General features: G+C 42.3%; 2 protein-coding genes across 4 annotated transcripts in view; one reads left to right on the forward strand and one right to left on the reverse strand.

The window, feature by feature from the left end:
* Positions 1-830: 830 nt before the first annotated feature.
* Positions 831-8,036, forward strand: LOC308094874 (sterile alpha motif domain-containing protein 3-like; the record flags this gene model as incomplete). The annotated part of the gene is made up of 6 exons (XM_080441697.1): positions 831-918; positions 1,378-1,407; positions 4,599-5,625; positions 5,722-5,877; positions 6,589-6,678; positions 7,728-8,036. Exons 3-6 carry the CDS (start codon positions 4,615-4,617, stop codon positions 8,034-8,036), a joined length of 1,566 nt encoding a protein of 521 aa, XP_080297823.1. The 5' UTR covers positions 831-918; positions 1,378-1,407; positions 4,599-4,614.
* An 8,315-nt stretch (positions 8,037-16,351) lies between these two features.
* LOC308095883 (glucocorticoid-induced transcript 1 protein-like) overlaps positions 16,352-27,277 on the reverse strand; it is a 33,972-nt gene continuing 23,046 nt past the window's right edge. Inside the window, exons 3-8 of one of the 3 annotated variants that reach the window (XM_080443019.1) lie at positions 25,599-25,688; positions 20,693-20,878; positions 19,951-20,103; positions 19,110-19,320; positions 18,283-18,403; positions 16,352-16,987 (exon numbers count right to left, since the gene is read on the reverse strand). In XM_080443019.1, coding sequence (XP_080299145.1) covers positions 16,705-16,987; positions 18,283-18,403; positions 19,110-19,320; positions 19,951-20,103; positions 20,693-20,878; positions 25,599-25,688 — 1,044 coding nt within the window. In that variant the 3' untranslated portion in view covers positions 16,352-16,704. Of the gene's footprint in view, positions 16,988-18,282; positions 18,404-19,109; positions 19,321-19,950; positions 20,104-20,692; positions 20,882-25,598; positions 25,689-27,277 lie in introns of all 3 variants that reach the window. The other 2 variants (XM_080443018.1, XM_080443020.1) reach the window with 2 other exon arrangements.

Genomic DNA, 27,277 nt, shown 5'->3' on the forward strand with positions numbered 1-27,277 from the left:
TCATTAAGGCTAGCTGTGAAAGAACTGTTGGATTCACATACACACTCACACACTCACTCACACAAACTCTGTTCTCTCCGTTTGTGATGCCAAGTGCAATATGGCACCCCAGTTGTATGTTTTTAACCTGTTTGATGTGGGTGTGTTACAGACAAACAACGTTTATAGCGGCTTGAGTCTCGCCCTGCATCCAAGTCAAGCCTGTCGTCCCTGCTCCACTGGTAAATACTAACCTGTTAACCTTAAAAAATGACTGCTTATGCAGTCAATGTTGTAGAAATGTTTGAATGAATACTTTAACACTTTGGTAAAACTACAGAGTTACCGTTGTATGTTTGTAACCTGTTGTATGTTGATGTGTTGCAGACAAACGACCTGTGTAGCGGGTTGAGTGTCATCCTGCATCCAAGTCAAGGACCCCTCGCACACCACTACGAGACCCTTCCATCAGGCTGAAGGTCATTAAGGCTAGCTGTGAAAGAACTGTTGGATTCACATACACACTCACTCACACAAACTCTGTTCTCTCTGTTTGTGATGCCAAGTGCAATATGGCACCACAGTTGTATGTTTTTAACCTGTTTGATGTGGGTGTGTTACAGACAAACGACGTTTATAGCGGCTTGAGTCTCGCCCTGCATCCAAGTCAAGCCTGTCGTCCCTGCTCCACTGGTAAATACTAACCTGTTAACCTTAAAAAATGACTGCTTATGCAGTCAATGTTGTAGAAATGTTTGAATGAATACTTTAACACTTTGGTAAAACTACAGAGTTACCGTTGTATGTTTGTAACCTGTTGTATGTTGATGTGTTGCAGACAAACGGACCGTGTAGCGGGTTGAATCTCGCCCTGCGTCCAAGTCACGCTCCGGCACGCTGTCAACTAGGCTCATTGTACTGTAGGCTCATTTTCTTGTGGTGAGTATATGACTTCATTCACTTCCCCTCTACCTTAACTATCAAATGATCTGCTTAATATCATCGCTGTTGGGCAGAAACCTTGCATGTCCACAACATTGAATGAACGTAGTTGTTCAGTCACAAGTTATTGTTAATACTTTCATTGGTTAAATATTCATATAATCGACATACGCACCTAACTACTCAATCTGGCAACCCAAATTTGCATTTTATTATAGGTGAAGATTTTCAAAATATATTCACAATTTGTTTGTTGCTGTAACCGCCAATCTCACGACCTGATGCATCAAGCTGTGAGTTTCCCTACTTGTGACACTGCCATGATGAAGTATAAAATGGGGCATTCATGTATTAAAATAATAAAAAAATGTGGAGATGCAAGGTTTCTGCCAGACGGCAACAACATCCATTGGATTTATTGATGATCACTAATTGCAACATTCTCTTCTTTTTCAGTGACTGTTGCTGTGAATGTGGCTGTGTAAGGTGTGTGCTGTAGCAGTGTCTAGTAGGTCCCAACTTTTAAAACATTACAGAGAGAAACATACGATTCATGGGAAAAATTGTCGTTTTATGTGTATATATACAAGCTGCCCTTGTACTTTTAGAACTTGGAATGCTCTTCAAATTCATTTAAACAGATGTCATGTGACCGTTACCAGTCACAATCGTTCAGCTGGTTGTACATTTAGCTGCCATCTATGCCCGTGTAAAGATCTTGCCTCTGAAAAAGATTATTGGACTCACATTAATGCACACCTGAAGAAAGAGGAAGTAGTGACTTGCATGTTTTTGGGTTGCAACTATCAAACAAATATCTGTGGCACGTTTAAATCTCACAGGAGCAGAACACATCGTTCTTATTCTTTATTAGATTTTAAACCAGATATTGTGACAACTACCGCAACAGTTGACCAAGAAGCTGTAGAAAATGATGATGATGATGTAGTAGGTGAGGCATGCTCTGATGTACAACCAGATAGTAATATTGATGCCACAGAGGACCTTCCCCAAGTAATTGAGCACTCCTTTGCTGCAGCTTTGTTGAAACTTGAACATTTTTCTCATGTACCAAGTAAAACAATCAATGAATTCTTACAAGAGCTTCACCGCATAACTAGCTCTCTGTATATTCCCATTACTGATAATGTTTTGGGTCAAGTTTTTCAGAAGCACAATCTCCAAGTTGACAGATCTATCATAAAGGAAATAGCCAGTACTTTGTGCACAGTTAACCCTATAACTAAAGCTATACAGAAAGGTGGCACTCTGAGTTCTGCATATCAACGTAAGAAATACTATAAGGCTAACTTCAAAGTTGTTGAGCCAATTGAATATTTTCTGGATATTAGAAAAAAGAAAACCTTTCAGTATGTTCCCATTCTGGAATCCCTGCAAGTGCTCTTGAATAGGAAAGATGTTTTGGACCTTGTAGTTGGTAATCACAGACCACAAGCAGAGGCAGAAAATCTGAATCTGTATAGGTCTTTCAGGGATGGCCAACATTTTAAGAAAAATGATTTCTTCTCAGGTGACGAGTTAAGAATATCTATTGGATTGTATGCGGATGACTTTGAAGTCTGTAATCCTCTGGGCACCTCCCGTAAGAAACACAAACTTTGTGGTGTATACTGGGTGCTCAGTAACCTACCCCCAGAATCCAATTCCTCTTTGTCCTCCATTTACTTAGCCATTTTATGCAAAACAGATGATCTAAAGAAACATCGCTTGGAAGTTTTAGAGCCACTGCTAAAAGATCTCAGGGCTTTGGAAGAAGAAGGCATATTTGTTTCGGAGTTGGGAACAACTCTGAAAGGTACAGTTCAAACTGTTGCAGCAGACAATTTGGGAGCTCACTCACTTGCAGGCTTCGTTGAAGGTTTCACAGCTCATTATTGTTGCCGTTTTTGCATTGCAAGTAACGCAGACTTCCAATCACAAGAAGTGGGAGCAGGAAAATTCAGCCTCAGAAGTAAAGAGCAACATGAGGCTCATGTAAAGTCAGCTAAAGAGAGTGGCACTAGCAGTTTTGGAGTAAAACAAGCTTGTCCTTTGACTAAAGCTCTTTCTCATTTCCATGTCCTCACTGGGTACCCTCCTGACATTGCTCATGATATCTTTGAGGGCGTTGTACCTGTTGAACTTGCACTGTGTCTCAAATTATTTATATCCAAGAAGTATATTACTTTGGAGGGCATAAATAATGCCATTCTGAACTTCCCCTATAAGTGGACTGATAAAACTAATAAGCCTCATATTGTGCCACAAAATCTTTCAAGCAGGAAATCCATAGGTGGTAATGCACATGAAAACTGGTGCCTGTTAAGATTGCTCCCGTTTCTAATAGGGACTAAGATTCCTGAGGGCGAGCCAGCATGGCTGGTTCTGATGGATTTAAAAGAGATTATGGAGCTTGTTGCTGCGCCAGTCCACAATGATGAGTCCATTGCTTACCTTGATTGCAAAATCTCAGAGCATAGACAAAGATATCAGGAGCTATTTCCTGAAAATAGACTGCTGCCTAAACACCACTACTTGGAACATTACCCCACATTGATTAGGTTGTTTGGACCTCTTGTGGGACTTTGGACTTTAAGATTTGAGGCAAAGCACAGTTTTTTTAAGAAGGTTATTAAACATACCAGTTGCTTTAAAAATGTGCCGTTGTCACTGGCTGTGAAGCATCAATTCATGATGGGGTACCACTTGTCATCTCCAAGTCTTGATAAACCAACGCTAGATGTGTCAAGTGTATCTACAGTCCCATTAGATATCTTGAAGGAGGAGATAGCTCAAGCTGTTAAGCAAAGATACCCTGACCTATCTGAAATCCATCTGGCTAAAAATGCTTGGAGCAAGGGTATAAACTACAGAGTAGGGATGGTAGTTCCCCATGGGTCTGAAGGTGGCCTACCTGAATTTGGGGAAATTAGTCAAATATGCATTTTGGATCAGAGATTGTGTTTCATTTTGAAAGAGCTGTGTGGATGGTATAATGAGCACTATAGAGCCTATGAGCTGACTCCAGCTCCTACACGAGGACTGAATCTTGTAGATGTAAATGAACTTGCCGATGATTACCCCCTGGCTGAGTATCGGGTTGGAAATGTACGGATGGTGACCTTGAAAAGGTCAATCTGTCTGTGATAAGGTAACAAATTAAACGTGTGTTGTATGGGTCTTCCTGTCTCTCCAGCTCTTAATACACAAAAATAAATGTCAGGTTGTTGTACCAATTTAATCCAATCAGGAGGAAGGACTCATACAGGATAAACGAGTGAAATTGGAAGTGATGACGTAAAGAAATGAGCAGACAAAATGGAACTGGAACACTATAAAACAAGCTGATAAATGGTTACTCTTTGCTGATGAGGTCAAATTAGCTACCAACCCGAAAATGTATTTTAGTTAGAGCTGGAGAGACGCGTAGAGCCCTATTACTGAACACTATAGCTATGATTTCTATCACTAATTTCACATCTTAGAGGTATAACTTGACATTTTAACCCAAAAGGTGTGAATTTTCAATATAGCCACAGTCCTGTGTGGTGAAAACATGCCTGTGAAGATACGGTTATTAATACTAGTGCTTTTTTCAGGTTAATTCAACTTTGAACAAAGTTGCCTCTTGAATTGACTACAACTTGTATCATGAGTGTGCTTTTCTTTTTCCTTAGACAAAGAAGGTGGACCATGGCAACCTCGGCAGTTCTCAGAGTCATCCTGGGGGAGAACAGCAGCCAGAGAGTGGTCCTTCCCTTGGGCCTGCCAGATACCGTGACTCAACTGGAGAATGAGATAAGGAGGCAGTGTCAACTTCAGGACCTGTTTCGACTGCAGTTCATGGATGAACTTTTTGGAAACATCTTCCAGGACTTGACTTCCATGGAAGAAATACAAGACAGAGCTACAGTCAAAGTGCTGCCCCTCAGACCTGTTGTTGCTGGGGGCTGTGACAATGGCCCATTAACTCCGACACACGTTCCTAATCACGCTGGTGAACCCTCATCCGTTTCACCTGCTGACACTACTGTGATGCTCTCATCTCAAGAGTCCGTTTCCCCTAGGTCTTCTTGGCCAGAGGTCTTCCACATTCCCCGTTTTACTTATGATGCAGAGCTGAAGCTTGAGCAGGCCAGCCAAGTCTACAGAGAAGAAGGGACGCGGCTGATCCCTGATCCAAAGCTGAGGTCTGACATACTTCAGGGTTTGAACCAGGAGATAGTCCAATACAAAGTCTATTTCGCAGACATGGATGCTGAGAAAATCGCACAGGCACTCATCCAGAAACATCCTTGCTTAACAGAGGTAGCCTCTGAGACTGGATGTTCTGGATGGGTAAGGAGTATTAAAAATAAGCTGTCCAGTTATCGCACAATTCTCCGGAAGATGGGATGTCGGGAAGTGACTGTAAATGCCTTGAAGCACAAACCAGATGGCAGACGCAGTCCTGCCTTTGCTGTTAAGAAGCCAAAGAGAGGTGAAGTGGCTTACTGCCCCTCCTTTCCGAGTGGAGAAGATGACGATTCACTGGAAAACATTCGAGTTGAACTTCTGTCTGATATCAAGAAGCGTAACAACAGAGAGACTGTTAAGATGAAAATGCAGAGAACATTCGCTTTAAGAAGACACGAAGTCATTGGTTGTGATCCCATGATCAGCGACTTCACAATGAGATGGCCTGCTCTCTTTGATGAGACTGAGGTTAGTATTAACTAGTGACAGCGTATGTGACTTATTCTGTAAACGCTGTGCCATATTAATGAAAATTGTCTCATAAAGCCATATGTGTGCTTTCAGATTAATGCTGAGTTCAAACGGATCACCACAATTCCTCTGCAGTCTAAGTTCCTATCACAGCTGGACCTGTACTCTGCAAACCTGCTGAAGATGTTTGAAAGCACAACTGGGCAGAAAGGGAAAAAACTGAAAGCGTTGACCAACAACATGGACACTGTAAGTTATCTGATACTTTAGTAGATGTTTAGGTGGGCAAGTGAAAGGACGTCGCTAGACATAAAGCAGGAAGTGAGGCTAAACACAGGTCAGAGTACAGTAATGTCAGCCTATGGAATCCTCTGGGTGGGACCCTGTGGGGACACCCCGGCTTTCTCCTCTCAGATACTTAAGTCTTGTTAGTCGCCAGACTCCTCATCCATCAACTTGATCTGGTTCACCATATCAAGTTTTATAACGTGTAGATAGCCATTATTGTTTTGGGCGTCCTTGACATGAAAAAGTTTGAGCAACACTGAAATATAGCAACATAATTTTGTCAGGAAACGGTTTTAGAATTGGCCTCAGGTCTTACTCGGTTAAGCTAGGTGTCTAGCCCAAGTTTAACCTGTGGACCATGGTTCTTATTTTTTTTTAGAAAAGAGTCACTCTGGCTTGTCATTGTTCCACCCATTGCTTTCCTTTGAGAGTTCAGGGGGAGGTGTGGGGTGGGCTGCTATAAAGTATGGAACTTTGTTGTGGTCCTGGTCATAAATAGAATGTTCTAAAAGGGAAAGGTGGCCATTGGAGCAGGATTTGTGTTGATGATGATAGTGCATGCACAGCAATTTTTTTTTAAATGTATTGCCAAACATGTGCTGCAAGGACCTTATGTATTTGTGTATTTTAGTTTTAAGTGTGTATTCTGTTCTTCTGTCACTCATCTTTCAGGATGACATTGATGCGGGAAGGGACCTCCTATTGAAAGGACTCTGCCTCTACCTCAACGAGGATCCTGGAGACCTTGTGCAGGAGTTCATAGTAAGTGACTAATTGTAAAGTGTATACATGTGTACATCTTAGATTAAGAACCAGAGAACTTTCTCTGTCATTAGCTCTTTTTTAGCTGAGCACTCAGACGTCAGTGTTCTGTTAACTCTGCTCAAGTGTGATGCTACTCAAATGAACTGTACTGTAGTTGAATTACATAGTTGTGACTTAAACACATACTAAAATGGTAAATACTACTAAAAGCACTGACTAATTATTCTATCACTCCTTTAGTGACTGCATGATTGCTGATTTATTTAACTAACAACTAAACTGTTGGCTGAGAAACATGGGCTACTAATGATTGCTTCATCTCCCATGATGGTCATACTTTACACATGACTTAGTTGCACACCAGTGTCTCACCAAAAATAGCTGATCTACAAGCTCACAACACGTTGTGAGGTTGTAGATTTCGGTGCCAGACAACCAAAAAAGTACAAAAAGTGTAATCAGACTTGATCAAACCACTCTGTATATGAGAAAGAAGCTAAAGTGACACAGCCTCAAAGCACAGTGCATCTCATTAACTACAGATAAATAAATAAAACGGCCATAGCCATCCTTTTCCAGGTATACTTTTTGTGTAAAAAGCCCATTGAGATTGGGCCGTTTTTAGCCCAAGGAGTGGTTTTGGTGCAAAACAAATGCTTGCAATGGATTCAGAATCATAAAAACACCCTAGTTTGACCCCTCACATGCTACTTAAAACAGAATTACATTTTTATTTTTTTCCCCCGCATAAGGTTATGGTGGGTATAAACATCACCCCAACTTTCAGCAGCTGTCAAAAATTCCCCTAGGGAAACTGCATTTCAGTCTTTGTGAGATGTGTTACTAGACACTTTTACAAACGCATTGGTGAATATTTTTTTTGGTAAGGAATTTATTCCAAGATTGGACATTTTTCTGCTAATATCCCCTGACTACAAGCTAATCAGAGCTATATCACAGTCTTGACTCATGATTGAGATTCCTGTGTTGAATGCTGGTCTCATGAATGCTTTTTCTTAACTAATAATCCTTTTTGTGAACACTAGGATGTGGATGAGACGATCGTTGAAGGTGCGATTGAGAAGACCACCATGGGGATCTTCAGCCTAAAAAACACCGCCAGTGAGGACGATGTCAGAATTGTCCTGGAGGGGGTCACAGTCATTCAAGATTTGGAGACTGTGGCTTTTGCAGCCGCCATGTTGTTGGGACTGATTTACTCTCTGAACCTGAGTTACCCAAAAAAGCTCAGCTGCACATTTGAGGTACTGCAGAAGATCATTATGGAGTTGGATGGTGGGGTCCTCTCCCACAAAGCACAAAGCTTGAAGACCAAGCTACACCAGTGTGAGTGATGCTCACTGGTGGGGGGTGAAGGGAAGGGGGGGTACTCACACATTCTACCAGTCTTTGAAGAAGACTGTGTCAAAGAATCTCAGACTCTTGTTTGCCTCTTTAATATCTTAAAGTTGACCAAAACATGTCATGTTTTATACTAATAATGGCCAAAGTTTAACATAATAGTTAGTATAAATAGTGTTAGTTAAAGTGGTTCAAATCTAAAATGGCACTTTCCGGTTTTAATGGGTTTGATGTTTTTATGTGCCTTATGTCCGTTCTCACTCACGGCCCAAATAAGTATAGAAATGTATAAATATTCTAACCACTGTTCACATTAGAAAATACCATGCATCTTGTTCCATATGTTTGGACTGAATTAGTCCTGGACTTTGAAGAAATGCATTTTAAGAATGTTGCCTCTGTTTGAATACAAGAGAACCTCTCTCAAACTGTGAATCTCTCTCTGAATGTGACTAATGGGGAAGACAAAAAAAAAATCTAATGTAAAATAACAGGTGGGTGTCTAAAATTAGCTAAAATGTATTAAAAAAAGAATGTTAACATGTTTATATTGTTGTTTGTTGAAAATGTTCATTTGATGCAGTGTTTTACATTACACAATGCACTTTACTGTATTCCCCTGCATTTGAAATAAAATGTATTTGCACTATTTGAATTGTGTTGGACTAATATGATCATATCATGTATCTAGAATAATGAACATGACTGAATAAGGTTGCCAGAACATGATTATAACATTTATAAATCAATGGAATTAAGTTAAAATAACATGACTGAATCATGTTGCCAGAACGTGATTTAAACATTTATAAATCAATGGAATGATGTTAAAATAACATGACTGAATCATGTTGCCAGAACATGACTGAATCATGTTGCCAGAACATGACTGAATCATGTTGCCAGAACGTGATTGAAACATTTATAAATCAATGGAATGATGTTAAAATAACATGACTGAATCATGTTGCCAGAACGTGATTGAAACATGTATGAATAACTTTGTTCAATTACATTAGGTGAAGTTAATATTGATGTGTTTAATCTAGACAACTGGATTGAGTGCTGCCAATGCAAACGATTAGTGTGCAACCAATGTCCACTATTCAATCACATAGATCCAACGACTTATTTTTTTCAGTGCATATTATACTGTACTCATAGAAAACCCCCAAAAGAAGCAGAAGGAGAACATGGATGGATCAAAGATGCAGTGAGAAGCATTCAGGAGGACAAACACCATTGCTGTATTATTGCACACATCTAGTTTACCAGCGTCATTGTATGCATCATGTGAGACACCCGATAAGCTAATCAATATCTCTTGATAAGGTGCTGATATGTAATTAAGAAAACCACAACATTGCATTGATCTTCTTTTTAAAGCCATATATATATATATATATATATATATATAATGATGAATGATGAGCATCAATAACGGAATTCCACAAGCAAACAAGATATCAAAATAAACTTATTTTTTTTGTGATTATGCTTTTATCTCTTGAATTGTTTCGATGAATAAAACTGTGGTGGGACTGTGGTGGGGTCATGTACATGTCGGGGGGGGGGGGGGGGGTTTGTTTCGTGGTTGCCTAGGAACGCTCGCCAACGATGATGTGCCGACAGGCGGTGACAAGGACACGAGTCAGTCGGCGAGTGCATCAAAAAGATTTTAAAGGTCTTTTTAGGTTTTAGTTATTCTTTGGGAGGCAAATGACTGAATTACTGCATGTATGAATGTGTTTAAGCTGCTGAAGTCTCATGGAATGCGTTTCAATGGAATTGCACTGATCACAGTTTAATCTGCAGTTATCACAACAGTCTTTACTAGGTTGGGACCTCAACTACAGTCACATATAGTAGAGCTCAACTCTCCTCAATGTGGTGTCATCCACAATAATAATGTGACAATGTGACAATGGGACCCCCTCCCCCCGGAACCATTCCAAACACTCGCTTTCAAGCCTGATATAATACTTCATCGTACAACAGTGTCAGGCGTCTGAAAGTCGCAAACCTACAAGCTCAAAACGTTGTGGCGTTACGCCGACTCGTGAGCTGGTAGGATCGGCTATTTTCGACCCCCGTCATTGGTTTACGGATTACAAACCGTCTCTGTCGGGTGGAAACCTCCAAAACTGTTACTTTTCAGGATTCAAATAAAGAAAATAGCAGAAGCAGCAGATCTACAAGCTCAAACTGCACCTGCAGATCTGCTACTTTTGATGCTTTTGTGTGACACTGTAGTGTGATCAAGTAAGAAAAAACACAAAGGGTTAAAACATGGAGATAAAGAGGTTTCTGCCCGACAGCGATGAAATGAAGCTGAATTTATGACTTTAATTTCCCGCCCTCTCTCAGCTGTGTTCTCCTCTCCTCACAGTGTGGCTCTCAGAGTTCTCAAATTCTACCCGAACCGACCCGGCCCGACCCGACGTTTTCGGGCCGAGTCGGGCCGAGCCGGGCCTCAAAAGTATGCTAATTGGTCGGGCCAAGCCAAGCCTCAGACTCCGTGAAAAAAAAAGAAGAAGATTTTTTAAATTATTTTTTAAATTATTTTTATAATATATTTTTGAATTCTGTTCTGTCTGAATGTGTGTTTATCTATTATGAAGATGGCGCTCATGCTCATGGCTCAGGCAGCAGAGCGAGAGAGTAAAAAAAAGCGATTCTGGGCGAGCGTTCCGGTGGTAAACGGAACACTCGCCCCAAAACACACTCGCCCCCATTCATTTCGCGGACAGAGGCCGCCGGATTAGACCCGGGGCGAGTGTGTCTTGGGACGAGCGTTCTTGTAATCCATTGCCGCATATGTAGCCATGGTTCACGTGAATCACGTTCATGTTTCAGGGCTACCGCATGATGCATCCATATCAAGGGTCCTTTTAATACAAAAACCCACGTCAATTTCGGTCTACAGAATAATAATAACAGAATAATAATATTTAAAAAAAAAAAAAAAAAAATGTTTTATCCCCCCCCCCCCACCTCGGGTTTTTTCGGGTTTCGGGCCTAACATGATGGAAATAGTCGGGTTCGAGCCGAGCCTCGGTTAGGGCCGAGCCTTAATTTTCAGACCCGTTGAGAACTAGCCTCTCCTCTCCTCACAGTGTGTGTGTTTGGTCCCTAGAATAATAATACCTGCTCAGGTTATACTCTGTCCAACAACAACACAAAAGTCATCTTTGTCATTTAAACAGAGTATAATGGGCCGGCCACACCTAGCACCATATAACTGCAACTATAAATAATATGGTTTTAGATATCGTTCTCAAGTTGAATGGCAGAGCGTACCACAACGTTAAATATAGCATTTTCAATATGTTTCTAACTCAATGGAATGGCAGAGTCCAGATACCACAGCCTTAACCACAACATCACTGTTAATGCTCATTGCTCACATTCAGTGAATTGTGGCCGGTTACATTTTTTTTGCCCGATTTACTTCTGCATGGAATGAAGCAAAAATAAAAAACGTCATGACTAGCCTATAACATTTTGTCAGGCCAAATTCTAATCTGTGATTTGTCAAACAGCATGAAGGTAGCGTATCTACAAGCTCACATTGTGAGCTTGTAGATCGGCTATTTTCAGTGAGTGACACCATGACATGCTTCCATAGGAAGAATCCATGACACAGAATCCAAATGAATCCAAATGACTGAATCCAAATGACTGAAATCAGTGGTGATGACCGTGCATTTTTAGTTTTTTTTAAAGAGAGGGTTGCGAACGAGGACAGCCTACAGTTATACATGTATGGTGCTTGGTGTGGACAGACCTTTTATTCAGCCTTCAAACGGTCTCATTTTAACCAATGCCCTCTGCGTCCGACAGCAACTACAGCCCGAGGGGGGGGGGGGGGGGGGGGGGGTGGTGGTGAGAGTCTGAAATGGAGGGAGGGGGGAGTTAATTGGAATAAAAATGATACAGTATGACCACCAATTGAAAGTCTTCTCTGTCAAGCTGCAGATATTATTCGTATATATTTATGGACATACATTCCAGATTACCTGAGTATTGGATTCCCAGTGAAACGAGGCCAGATGTACGTTTGTTGTGTAGTCTCACACAGCCAGACAACTATTCCACAATATCCCAATGCTAAAGTACGTAAGAGTCTGGAACTACACCTCCTGAATTTTATATAGAGTCTGGAACTACACCTCCTGAATGCTATATAGAGTCTGGAACTACACCTCCTGAATGTTATATATAGTCTGGAACTACACCTCCTGAATGTTATATAGAGTCTGGAACTACACCTCCTGAATGTTATATAGAGTCTGGAACTACACCTCCTGAATGTTATATAGAGTCTGGAACTACACTTCCTGAATGTTATATAGTCTGAACTACACCTCCTGAATGTTAGAGTCTGAAACTACACCTCCTGAATGCTATATAGAGTCTGAACTACACCTCCTGAAATTCAGGATCCTCTTTACTCCTGGATAATTTTCAGAGCTTCCGTTGCTCCAGACTGTATGATGGAAACATTTAAACATTGTGGGAGACAACAGTCTAGTTTGGGAGACTACGGTTTTGTGCAACAAATTGTGGCCAAGTGGATCGTTTTCCATTTTTGTCCGATTTTTACTTCAGTTGCATTTTTAGTTTGTTGTTGTTTTTCTTAAAGAGAGGGTTCAGAAACATGACCTGGATATTGTAAACATAATCCTTCAGCAGTTTCCTTCCTGTTAAACGTTCATAACACAGCAATACACAGTTGATTCATTTTTTCCCGACTTAATTTTTTTCGTAAACAAGCGTTTTTTCTTTTCTTTTCATAGAGATATATGTGTATATATTTATAGAGAGCTTATTCATACTGTGGCTGCTGGAACAGAACACAAAACACATAATTTAATCTTAAACATACTACCATTTTTTTTTTTTTTTTATGCATGCCCCCCCACCCCACCCCGCCCCCAGCCCCTCCCCTAACCCCTCCCAGTCGACAGTAGCCTGTTCCAACTCCTCCTTTATGACTGAATGAAGGCGGCACTGGAATGCCGCCGATGATTGGAGCCTTTTTCTTTAATGTGGAAATAGCCTCGTTCACAGCCTTCACTCATCTCAGAGGAGAAAAGCCTGGTGCAGAGAGTGTCTATAGGGGGGGGGGGGGGGGGGGGACAGCCGTCGTATGCATTTCCCCCAGAAACGATATTTTGCGACCAATCACTCGTTTCATTCACGGAGAATGTAAACAGATTTGTAAAGTGTCAACGTCATGTCCTTGGGCGGTAGGCTACTTCCACCAAATTCCGGTACTTCCGTTTTAGACACTCGACCGGCTAGGTCTTGCCCAGCGTGATATGGAACAGGGTGCAAGGCAAAAAAAAAAAAAAACGCTTCGATGTCAGATCACAGATCATAATGTTTTGCCTTGCACCCTGTTCCATGTTAAGGTAGCTCTCCACCAAACAGACATACTACAGATTACTACAGAGTGGCAGTGGAATGAAGTCGGCAGGCTGAAAACCCACCTCTTCAGGAAACACTACCCTGACCCTTCCTCTTAGCCTTGCCTACTTGTTGTTAACTAGTTGTACGAGCTCTTGTTTTATTGGATCTTGTTTATTTGATACACTTATTTGTTGTAGCTCTTGCTCATTTGATTTTCCTATTTCTCTCATCTGTTTATGAAAGTAGGTAGCTGATATATTGCACTTTTACCTTAGCGCTAGGTATACTCTTAGTTGCTTGTTTTAGAAGAGAATGCACTTCAGACTTCTGGTGATTAGTAGTTTCGTTCCCTACCTATGTTGAATGCACTTATTGTAAGTCGCTTTGGATAAAAGCGTCTGCTAAATGACTGTAATGTAATGTAAAGTCGGGAGATCAGTCGGTTGGAAGGTGGGTAAAAACAAGTTGCTGAATGCACCTGAGGGCCGACACCGACAGACATGCAAAAAATAGCCTATGGCTTGACTGAGCATACTCGGACGGCTTTCGCGACAGTGTACCCGCCGCCCATTCAACAGCAGATTTTAGGCAACAGACGCTTTCCATCGCTTACTGCCGCCGCCGACGTTGGTGCGGCGGAGAGCTACCTTTAAAGAAATAGGCTCCCAGCTGCCTCCCAGTGCCTTCTTCATTCAGTTATGTGTGTCTTGCTCCTGAGACGCACCGGACCAGAACCAGCCTGATTTAGGCTGGAGGCCGCGGTGGAACCATCCCTTTAAAATCGTCCTTTATAACATCTGAGAGAGCGAGGGCTTCTGTCCCCGCAAAGAACTGTGCCAAACAAATATGCAGTGTGCCACACAAACAAAACACGTGGAGATGTCCTAGAGGGTTGTTTCCAAGGAGGCAGAAATCCAATGCAAAAAAAATAAACAAATTAAAGAGGCAGACCACTGCACAATGTAAAAGAATAGTAATAATGCCTTCAAACAACTATTTTGACAACTTTTGTTTAAGCAAACACACTCTCAATCTGGGAACCCATTTGTTTTTTAAAAAAAAAGGACAAAAAGAAAGAAGCAGGAAGTCGGTTTGGCTCCTCCCCTTTCTAAGTCCACTTCCTCCCGGGTGCTTCTGTGTTTGTTCCCATGGCTCAGTAACCGGTGCTGGAATTAAAGCTCTCTTCCGGGATTCTCTCTCAGCCTGCTGGTTCCTAATAACACATTGACTGCCTGAGATTAAAACATTGTTTTTCATCCCCATGCCAGCATTTTTTTTACCTTAAATTGACGATCTTTGGAGGAAGCCGTGGCGGAAGCCACGTTGTAGACACGGAAGTAAACAAAGCCGGAACAACTGAGCAACATTTTTTTTACCGCGATCGGCCATTTTGTTGCTATTGCCCGTTTAATAAGGCTCCTTTGCACCACAAAAAGAAGAAATCCGAGCGAGTTGTGTTTTTCTACAACTCATAACATAGGAGTGGACAGAAGTGATGTGTTTTGGGATGACCTCACACCCGTCCATTCCTTCTCTCAGAGTCAAGGGGTCATTCCTAAGTTGTGTTAGAGTGCCCTCTTGTGGAAGAAAAAAAAGCAGATGTTGCTGTTTCACCTTCTAACGGTTGCAATATAATATAATCTCAATACAAGTGAATGAGGTTTTGTAAAGACTTTAGACTTGATTTAATTACCTTAGGAAACCTTTTCATAAACGCTATGTTTTCCATGGCTAGTTTAAATGTTGTTAATAAAGGCTGTTTGAAGGCATTAAAAGGATTATTTTTGCATTGTGCAGTGGTCTCCCTCCTCAAGTTAAGAAATATGCAGGACAGAACATTAACCACTCAAACCCTCCAGACTACACTGTACGTCCCAATAGCGGAAAATAGCCGATCTACAAGCTCACGACACATGGCGTCACCAAAGACAACGGGAAAGAAAGACTCCCACACTTTGGATTCATTTCCATCCTGTGTCACGTGGGTTCAGGAGGCCAGGGGTGCGTTCAGAGGAGGTAACACTCTGAGAGCAGAGAGCACCCCGGGGTGCTGCTCAGGCACCCACAGGACAGGACGTCTCTTAACTCATTAACCCATTAAGACCGGGGACGCATCTGTGTCATTTTAGGATTTCTTTGGCTATTCAAAAATAGCAGATCTACAAGCTCATAGCGCGGCACAGCACTATGAGCTATCTACAAGCTCACGAAGTGAGCTTGTAGATCTCTTCTAGATCTTCATAGATCTCTTGTATAGATCTGAGCTTGTAGATCTCTACGCACGGTGGAGTTTGTAGAGCGGCTACTTTCGCTCCGAATGCTCGCCAAATCTATTTTCGCCGAAAGTTGGCCAATCAGAACAGGACGCTGGGGTTCATGTGGTTAAAGGCGGCTACGTCTTTGTGATTGTTTGTCATTGTTGTTGTTGTTGTTGTTGTTGTTGTTGTTGTTGTTGTTGTTCTCGTTGTTGTTGTGTTGTTGTTATCAGGACATTGTTACTACGTCATGCAGAGACAGACAGAGAGAGAAAGACAGAGAGTGATCAGATCAGATCTTTACGACTATGAGAACTAATTGTACTTCTTTTCACAGGTTGTGGGTTTGATTCCAAAAAGCTACGACTCTTGTTTCCAGATAAAAGGAGAGACATAGAACCTGATTTGGGACCTTCTGCTCAGGAGGAGGATCTTTATCTACAGAAACCCACAGAATATCAATATCGTCTCTGTCGGGTGGAAACCTCATATGTCCATAACTGTAACTTTTCAGGATTCCAATTCAAAAGTATCAAAAGTAGCAGATCTACAAGCTCGAAACGCATCGCTTCGCGCCGCATTTCGAGCTTGTAGATCTGCAACTTTTTTACTTTTTGATACTTTTGTGATACTTTTGTGATACTTTTGTGTGCCGCTGTAGTATGATCAACTAGGCAGGGTGTTAATTTACGAAAAGAATAACGCGAAAAGTATATGGATATAAGAGGTTTCTGTTGGACAGCGATGACTTTCAATATATTTCTGAAATAGCGGGAAAAAAGGTTTCAGGTTCTGGAGGAAGGTTCTGGCTTAGAACCGCTCATAGTCGAAATGAGCCGAGAGAGAGAGAGGGGGAGAGAGAGAGAGAGAGAGAGAGAGAGAGAGGGTGGGGTTGGAGGCGGGCCGTGGGGGGTTGATTGGTGGGCGGTGGGTGTTTTTTTTAAAGTAGCGTTATTGGCAGACAGGGCAGAGGCCAGCTCTGCTGGGGGTTTTAGCTGATGGCCAGGCTGTCTGTCTGGACCAGCGGAGTCTCTGGGGGGCTGCCAGGCTCCTCGGGGGGGTCCTCTGTGCTGGTGCTGGCGGAGGCTCCTCGTCGCTCCTCCTCGGAGCCTTCCTCCTCCTCCTCCTCCTCCTCCTCGTCGGGCTCGGAGGGCGGGGCCAGGAGGTGCATGGCGCCGGGCAGCCTTACGGGGCAGAACGCTGAGCCGGTGGGGATGAAGTTCACCTTGTTCTTATCAGGACACGAGAAGAGGACCGACGAAGAGGTGGACTGTCTGAGAGAGAGAGAGAGAGAGAGAGAGAGAGAGAGGAGAGAGAGAGAGAGAGAGAAGAGAGAGAGAGACAGAGAGAAAGAGAGACAGAGAGAGAGAGAGAGAGAGAGAGAGAGAGAGAGAGAGAGACAGAGACACAGAGACACAGAGACACAGAGACACAGAGACAGAGAGAGAGATAGAGAGAGAGAAGGATGTCCAATGGAATATAAGTACCGTAAGGACTACTAATCATATTTGTGTACCCGTAAATAATGATAATGAACTTTATTTGTACAGCACCTTTCATGACATGAAATGCAGCTCAAAGTGCTTTGCAGAGCAAGAATACAATTACATAAAAAGTACAACTAATTTAACAATAAAGCATAAAAGAAAAGCAAAAAAGGCAGTGACTCAGGCAATACAGTGAGGACAACACAGAGATTTAAAAATCAACTAAAAGCAAGAGTGAAGAAGTAGGTCTTGAGCTGTGCTTTAAAGCTATCCACAGAGGCTGCCTGTCTTAGGTGTAATGGGAGTTTATTCCAGTCCATTTAGAGCTTTATAAACAAGTAAAATAATTTAAAAATCAATCCTAAAAACAACCGGGAGCCAGTGTAGTGAAGCTAGAACTGGAGTAATATGTTCTCTCATCTTAGTTGTAGTTAAAACTCTGTCTGCCGCATTTTGAACAAGTTGTAATCTGTCAGTTGTTTTCTTTGACAGGCCAGAGTAGAGTGCATTGCAGTAATCAAGACGAGAGAAAACAAAAGTGTGGATCAACGTTTTTGCTTCGACCAACGACAGATAGGCTCTAATTCGCGTAATATTTCTAAGATGAAAGAAGGCCATCTTAACATGATTAATGTGTGTATTAAAATTCAATTCAGAATCAATAATTAACCCCAAGGTTCTTTACTGTAGTGTTACTTTCTACAGTCAGGTTACCAAGTCTACTTAGAGCTAAGTAGAACTAAATAGAACTACTGCACATATCAACAGAGAAAGTACCTTTAAATACATCTGAAAGACTGCTGCTACGTGTATTTAGCGTAAGAATGGTTGCTATGCATCTCCAAAGTTTTATACAGAGTGAATGCAAAATCTTGAATTTGTTTCAAAAGCTTCATACCATGTTAGCGTAGCTTACATGTATAATATAGAACCATTTCTAACAGAAAACGCAACATGTTTTGTGGTTTGGTAAGTTAGCTCTAATTGTGATTCTTTACACATTTATTTATGTCCTTTTAATTGCTCATACCTGGTCAGTGTTGTGTGATGTGAACAGAGCTGAGAGCAAACCCATACAGTACCTGGTCTCCTCGAAGGCTTTGATCTTCTCGCAGCCCTCTGGGGGCTCGCGCTTGAACATGTAGGTGTTGTTGGGTTTGGGCGACGAGGCGAACTTGGGCAGAGGTGAGCTGCTTCCACTGTCTGTGTGTCAGAGAGAGAGAGAGGGTTTATGAGAGAGAGAGAGAGAGAGAGGGTTTATGAGAGAGAGAGAGAGAGTTTATCAGAGAGAGAGAGACAGGGTTTATCAGAGAGAGAGAGAGAGAGAGAGAGAGAGAGAGAGAGAGAGAGAGAGAGAGAGAGAGAGAGACAGGGTTTATCAGAGAGAGAGAGAGAGAGAGAGAGAGAGAGAGAGAGAGACAGGGTTTATCAGAGAGAGAGAGAGAGGGTTTATGAGAGAGAGAGAGAGAGAGAGTTTATCAGAGAGAGAGAGACAGGGTTTATCAGAGAGAGAGAGAGAGAGAGAGAGAGAGAGAGAGAGAGAGAGAGAGAGAGAGAGAGAGAGAGAGAGAGAGAGAGTTTTACAAGGGTAAAATCAGGCATTACGACAAAATACATTTTAGTCGACTAAATCAACTGCAGATTTAGTCGACTATAATCTTATGATATTTAGTCGACTAAAACTAGACTAAAACTAAAACATTTCAGATGACTAAAATATGACTAAAACTAAATGGAATTTTATTCAAAAGACTATGACTAAAACTACATCAACATTTGCTGTCAAAATCAACACTGTCTGGGTGTGTGTGGGTGCTGGCTGGGTGTGTGTGGGTGCTGGCTGGGTGCATGTGGGTGCTGGCTGGGTGTGTGTGGGTGCTGGCTGGGTGCATGTGGGTGTATCCTATACCTTTGTCCCGGTCGTAGAGCAGGTCCTCTGTGGAGTAGGGGCTGCCGTCATGTGAGCCCTGTGGGCAGGCGGGGGAGGGGCAGGGCGACAGGCTGGAGCAGCTGCTGGAGCGTCCCGGTGCTGAGGGGGTCTGTGTGTCCACGCTCTGTGTGCTGCTGCTACCATGCTGGGGCCGGAAGGGAGCCCGCCGGCCGTCTGGGACCTCCAGGGCCTACGGAGAGGAGAACCACACACACACACACACACACACACACACACACACACACACACACACACACACACACACACACACACACACACACACACACACACACACACACACACACAGGGGAGGTCAGTACGTTTAACACACTCCCCACGGAGACATCGTTTGTTTACATCCAGGTTGGAAAAAAAACATCTGTGGATCGTCAAAAAGACTCAAAATAAGGTAAAACCGCTGGCAGTGGTGGATTAATTAATTAATGAATACCTGGAAGTGAATGTGTTAACACCTACATAATAAAGCTAGTTTCACGTAGCCGGATATCCAACCCATACCCTCGCCCTGTTTAAAACCACCCTCAAAACCCACCTCTTCAGATACACATTGCCCATCTAATTCTAATTTTAATGTTTTTGTTTTTAGCCTTTTAACTAGTCATTTTCTTATTAAAATAGTTTTTGTTTGTTTTGTTTTGTAAAGTGACTTGGTGTACAGAGAAAAGCACCATCTAAAATTGGATGTATAATTATTATTATTCCCTTGTAATTGTAGTTATCCGCTGCCTTTGCCAGCTATTTCTTTCATTTGTTCCCAGTTTATGGTTCAGCGTACGGACCCCTGGACCCCCGGACGCACCTTCAGCTCCTCCTTCTCCCCGTTGTCTCTGATGAAGACCTTCTCCAGCTCGTGGTTGATGCCCTCCATGCTGCTGGGAACCCGTGAGATGGAGGGCTTTGGCACCGTGATGTTGGACAGCGGCATCTGGGCCGACTTAGACATGGAGACCTGCTGTAAAGCAGAGACAACATGAGTTAGTATTCAGTGGTGGAAAAAGTACTCATTTTCTTTTTACTTAAGTAAAATTATCAATACTGCAATGTAGAGATACTCTGTTACAAGTAAAAGTCAAAAATGTACTTGAGTAAAAGTACGAAAGTATTGGTATCAATATGCACTTAAAGTACCAAAAGTAAAAAGTATTTATTATGCAGAATGTCCCGTTTCACAAGTTTTCAAATGTATGAAATGTTAAAAAACCTTTTGAAAATAGCAGCTCTACAAGCTCAGAATGTTCCAGAGATAACGGCCACTTCGCCGATTTTCAATTGAGTTTTGGCCATTGTCACCCGTTTTTTCGCCGTCCGATAAGGAAGGTCGGACGGCGACAAACTAGATACCTGAGTAAAGTTCACTTTGAGCTGCATCCAACACACCCACTGCCTTACCGTTAGGCCGCTAGGGGCCGTTGGAATTTTTTTTTTTGTGAGTAACAGATTTAAAAAAAAAAACGGCCCAACTAATTAGCATAGATTTTGGGCCGAGCCCGAAAACATCGGGTCGGGTAGGGTCGGGTTGGCCAGAATTTCAGAACTCTAACCTGAATGTGGTTCACACTGGAGGAGAAGTTGTTGTTGTTGTTGTTTGTGGTGGTGGTGTTGTTGTTGTTGTGGAGGGTGGTGTAGGTGAGGGGTGCGTATTGCAGGGGGGACAGACGCTCCTTGTTGTCCTTACTGTGACGTCCTCCCTGCTTGCTGCGCTGCAGCTGCTGCCTGAGCCTGGAGATCTGCTGGAGAGAGAGAAACATCATGTTACTATAATGATCCTCATACCAGGAGCCTGGAGATCTGCTGGAGAGAGAGAGAAACATCATGTTACTATAATGATCCTCATACCAGGAGCCTGGAGAGCGAAAGAACAAGCGTGTTGCTTAATTACTAAGGACTCAGACTCTGTTTTGGCACAACCAAATATAAATTAGGCCTGTGTGTGTGTGTGTGTGTGTGTGTGTGTGTGTGTGTGTGTGTGTGTGTGTGTGTGTGTGTGTGTGTGTGTGTGTGTGTGTGTGTGTGTGTGTGTGTGTGTGTGTGTGTGTGTGTGTGTGTGTGTTCAATTCTAGTGTACGCATTACAAATACCCACAAATGGAAATAAAGTGCTTGAATTTGATGGCTTTGCTGTGTCCTGGTCTAACCACTGGGTGTCACTGTTCCCTAAGGAGTTGTATGGTGTACTGCTTCCTGTAGTCCATGTGGAGGGCAAAGACCTGGAAGAAACAGCCACTAACTCACTGTTCTATTCACCTGTTTCTTGGCTGTGTGTTTTCCACTTCCTGTCGGATTTCATTGGATATCATTAGTCATCTGACCGGTTTCATTGGATTTCATTGGATCAAAAGACAGGAAGTGGAACACCGTGAAAAGCCTAGGAAACAGGTGGATAGTCCAATAATCAATGTGGGGGTCCTTGACATAAACATGTTTGAGAAACCACTGAACTAAGACGGCAGTAACATCATACAGGGTCAATTAGGATTATTATTATTATTATTTTGTAGATACAGTTAACGGCATGGTATTGAATGGCACTCCTCTATTCTTGTATCACTTCTTGGCCTCTCTGTTGCTTGTTTTTATTTTTCAAAAATAGCAGATCTACAAGCTCATAGCGCAGCACTCGCCACCCCACTTTGAGAACGAATGGCTTAAGTTGTAATTGTAAATGGGAAAGTGTTTTGGAGTTATGCTGGAAAGAGAACTAAATATAAGCACGTGAACACAAACATGTTCAGACATAATCCCTTCCTGTTCATGCAATCTCAGTCTGATTTATAGGCCAATCTATAGGCATTTAGCAGAGACTCTGATCCAGAGTGACTTATAATAAGCTACATCAAATACTCAGTAAGCTAGGAACCTATAGCATCTGTCTAAAGTTTAAACAATATACATTGAAACAATAGGATACCAGGTAAACAATGAACCTAGGATCCGTTTAAATAACACACTAACATCTAAATTGCATTTTTAACAGTGTGGTCAAGAAAAAACTATTTACTTTAAAAAAAAATAACACCCAGTGTGAAGTGGGCGGTGTGTGGTCATCGTAGTGGTCATTGACCATTACAGTGATGGAAGTTGTGTCTCACTAGCCAATCACAGCATGTGGAATTGGAGCACTATGTCACTGTTGTTATTTAACAGTGGTCATCACGGTGATGGAAGCTCACTTAAAAAAATGTGTTTTTTTTTAAATACCCCTTCCACCCACAATGTGTGATTCACTTAAAAAAATCACACCCAGTGTGAAGTGGGCGGTGTGATCACAGTGGTCATCACAGTGATGGAAGTTCACTTAAAGAAAAGTAATATTGTGGACCAACACCCCTAACTAAAAAAAAAACACAAATGTGTTTTTTTTTAAGTGCATAGTCCTATTTATAGGGCTATGCACAATTGTCATGTTTCACTAGCCAATCACAGTCCTGAATAGACTGTGATTGGCCAATCACGGTGCAGGGTTAGGGGGGTACACTGGTGGCCAATCACAGCGCAGGATTGGGGGGTGCAAATCTCCAAACCTCACATATAGGGGCGGTTTCACCGCCCAAAAAACACATTAATGTGTTTTTTTTAAGTGCATAGTCCTATTTATAGGGCTATGCACGTGGAATGAGGGGAAGTGAGACAGGATGAGAGAGAGACGGAGAGACGGGCAGATAGAAACTGACAGAAAGGGTGGGTGGGTGTGTGTGTGTGTGTGTGTGTGTGTGTGTGTGTGTGTGTGTGTGTGTGTGTGTGTGTGTGCATTAATAATTGTTAGTGGAGTGAAAAGTACAATATTTTCCTCTGAGATGTATGAGATGCAGTGAATTAGGAAATATTGACACACTCATGTAAAAGTATACGTCAAAAATTGTACAGTACTTGAGTAAATGTACTTTATAGCTACTTGCTACCACTGGGTGTGAGCTGGTTACTGGACCAGTGGATCCAGAACATGTCCATACATGTCCATCTATACATGTCCCCCAGTCACTGTGCTGTGTGACGCACAAAACCTGCACCTTGCACTCCAAGTCTGCTCATTATAACCCATTCTATACAGGAACGCATAAAAGTTGCTTGTAAATATTGGTAGTTGCTGGTTGTGTTTTTTATGGTCTTGTGTAGTTGCTTATTTGAGCTTTGGGTTTCAGAAATATTCAAAATATGTCATACTTTCTTTCAAGATGTTTTGAAAATAGCAGATCAGCAAATAGCCAGTACGTGTATATATATGTATATTTGTGTGTGTGTGTGTGTGTGTGTGTGTGTGTGTGTGTGTGTGTGTGTGTGTGTGTGTGTGTGTGTGTGTGTGTGTGTGTGTGTGTGTGTGTGTGTGTGTTTCTCTTGGTCTTGTTGTTCTCACAGACATGGTTGATGGTTGTGAGCTTGTAGATATGCTATTTTTTTAATGTATTTTTTTTATAGAATTTAGATTTTATTATGAATATTTTTTTTTTTTTAATAAGTAAAAAAAAAAAGTTACGCAGTCACCACCCATAAAAGTGGGTCCCACTGTTTGGGAACCACTGCCTCAACCTGACCTCAAAGAAACCACACCCACCTGGGGGGGCGAAACACCTGGGAACGAGAGAGAGTCCAGCGCGTTGCACCCAGCCCTGTCCTGTCCTGTCTCTCTCCAGAGTGTCTTTACTATAGCAACACAACAGCAGGTCAAACAAACACTTATCAAAGACAGCTCTGTCTCCACCGGCTGACACACGATCTGCTGTCTTTACACAGTGGAACCTGTTGATGCTCAACCTGAGAGCTTTGGTTTCACCGTTCACTTCTCAGCCTATGTTACGTTACATCCTGTATTAGCACTGGTTCTCAACCAGTGGTCCGGGCCGGGGTCCTTGTTTTTTTAAGCAAACATTTTTAACTCAAATCTTTGCTTCTGGTGGGTCCCAGCTCCTCGCACAAAACAATTTCAGATGGGGGGTCCCGGGGCCAAATACATATCAATTTGGGGGTCCTTGGCATTAAAACGTTTGAGAACCACTGCTGTATTAGGTAGAGATGTACCGATACCATTTCTTCCTTCCTGATACCATAACTTGCGTATCCGGTCGATACAGAGTACCGATACGATACCAGTGTGTACTTGGGGGAAAAAAAATCTAGGACAAGTGGCTAGAAGTAAAAGTATTGAAAATTGGAAATACTCAAGTAAAGTAAAACTAACTCAAAATAATACTTGAGTAAATGTAATTACTAGTAGTTACTTTCCACCACTGGTGTGTGTGTGTGGTTATTGTTCCATGTCTTCCTGCAGCACAGAGAGGCTCCAGCCACAGCGTCAGAAGGCGAGGCCCATAAATTGCGGGCGGCTTAATGGCCGTCACAGAGAGAGAGAGAGAGAGAGAGAGAGAGAGAGAGAGAGAGAGAGAGAGAGAGAGAGAGAGAGAGAGAGAGAGAGAGAGAGAGAGAGAGAGAGAGAGAGAGAGAGAGAGAGAGAGAGAGGTTATGGAGGCAGATAGCAGCGTTATCTGCCACCTCCCTGGTGGAGCTGAGAGAGAGAGATAAGGAGGAGGAGGAGGAGGAGGAGGAGGAGGAAGAGGAGGAGGCGGCGGCCAGGGTGCTGCCTTCTGTCTGTCTGAATTCATTCTACTATGCTGCTACCAGAATGTGGAATGCCCTAAAGACAGCCATCAGTGTGACTCCCTCCCCTCCTTCAAAACCACCATAAAGATCACCTGTCTGTCTGCAATATGCAACTAGACCTAGACAAGACTTCTAGCTTGCCAAAAGAAATGACCCCCCCCCCCCCACACACAGTTTTTCTGTAAATATAAAGACATACTAGAAATGAGGGGTGGAAAATATAATCAATTCAGAAATCAATCACGATTCGGACATGGACGATTATGAATCGATCATAAAAAATAAAAAAGATTTAAAAAATCGATTATATATATATTTTTTTTTTCATCATATCGCTAATTGCACAGAGCAGCAGCCATATTTTGGTTGGTTATCAGAATATTGAGAAGCCTTTGTTATTTATAAGTCAGTATTATTTTACAAAAAAGGACTTGTTTATTTTCTTGTTGGTTTTCTGCAATAATTGCAGAAAACAACAATTATTGTTGATGTTGGCAAATATAACCTTCCAGCTGACAGTGACACATCTCTTCCATTAGTTTTTATTATAAATAAAAGATAATGGAAGTAAATTAATCGCAATAATCGCAATTTAATTGAATCGTAGCCCTCTGAATGGAATTGAATTGTCAGGTACCAATTTCCACCCCTACTAGAAATCATCAATACTAGGAGCAGTAAAGTATATGTCTTGATGAATTGAATACACAGGACCACAATGGAAACATGCCCTCAGGGCTTTTTGTGTTATCCTTTTAGCTTTATTGTATAACTGTGTGTGTGTGTGTGTGTGTGTGTGTGTGTGTGTGTGTGTGTGTGTGTGTGTGTGTGTGTGTGTGTGTGTGTGTGTGTGTACCTCTTTGAGCTGCTCGGCGCTGCCCCAGGAGGCGGAGCGCTGGTGTGAACTCCTCTGATCCTCCGTCTGTTCAACCCAACATCCAGGAGTCTGGAAGACATGGACCACATGACAATAAACTACAACATCCAGGAGTCTGGAACACATGAATCACATGACAATAAACTACAACTCCCATTAAATACATGATAATAAACTACAACACCCATGGACCACATGATAATAAACTACAACATCCAGGAGTCTGTAACACATGAACTACATGACAATAAACTACAACATCCAGGAGTCTGTAACACATGAACTACATGACAATAAACTAGAACATCCAGGAGTCTGTAACACATGAACCACATGACAATTAACTACAACATCCAGAAGTTGGAACACAATGAAACTAATGAGAATAAACCACACACAAGAACAAGGGCGTACCGTCATAGAGGCCAATGGGGCCATGGCCCGGTCTGGAAAACTCTGCTCCCCTATTTTTTTATATATATAAAAGAAAAGAAAAAAAAATCCTCGGGGCAGTAGCTCCGCAGCCTCCGCCCACCCCACCGTTCCCATTGTCAAGCTGCCCCAGCCAGACATGCTAATTGCCTCTAATAAACAAGTCGTGATCTCTGTGGCTGTGCTAAACATGTTCTGCAGGTTTTGGCTCTGCCGTCTGCCCTTATTGAAATGAAGGGTCGCTATGCTGTGTCCCTCGACTCCCTCGTCCTGTGTGCACTAACAGTCACTGCATGCACTGAATACCAGTGGTGGAAAAAGTACTCAAATGTTTTACTTAAACAAAAGTATCAATTCTGCGATGTAAAAATACTCTGTTACAAGTAAAAGTAAAGTATTCAAAATGTACTTGAGTAAAAGTAGAAACGTTTTGGTATCAAAATGTATTTAAAGTACCAAAAGTAAAAGTAGGCTACTCATTATGCAGAAGGTCCCATTTCACAAGTTTTCAAATGTGAAAAAAAAGTTTTCTAACCCTTGATACTTTTACTTAAGTAAAACATTTGAGGATGGAACACACTGAGGGATGGGTAGAGTGTTGTTAATGTTGTTTTATGGTCATTTAATGAATTAATTAAGCAAAAAAAACGCGCGCGCCCGTGACGCAGTGGGTGGGGGGCCGGGGGGAAGGGGGGAGTCATTAAGAATCTTGCCCGGTCCACGTTAGAACCCACCATACGCGCCTGCACAAGAATCAGACACAGGCTGCTACAGCTCATCTTGTCCGCAATGACACACACACAGTAAGTGAGTGAAAGCTGAGCTCCCGTGTCACAGAGGGAAGGATCCATAGTATGTCAGCGTGCTCTCGCTCTCTCCCTCACACACACACACACACACACACACACACACACACACACACACACACACACACACACACACACACACACACACACACACACACACACACACACACACACACACTACAACAGAGTGTGTCCCTCTCCTCTCTGACACCTAGAGGAAATTGGCTCATGTTAAACGGCCTCCGACTCAAAAGGGGCCCCCTCCTTTCTGTCTCCTGAGCAGGATGAGACAGTGACCCACAGACCAGAACCAGAGAGGATCCACTCACATCTTCACCCTGACAGTTGACATTGGATTTGCTCTGACGTGACCGTGTTCAGACTCAGAGTAGACAGACAGACAGACAGACAGACAGACAG

The sequence above is a fragment of the Gymnoscopelus braueri genome (genome assembly GCF_963280865.1).
Source record: "Gymnoscopelus braueri genome assembly, chromosome: 11".
NCBI classification, from domain to species: domain Eukaryota; kingdom Metazoa; phylum Chordata; class Actinopteri; order Myctophiformes; family Myctophidae; genus Gymnoscopelus; species Gymnoscopelus braueri.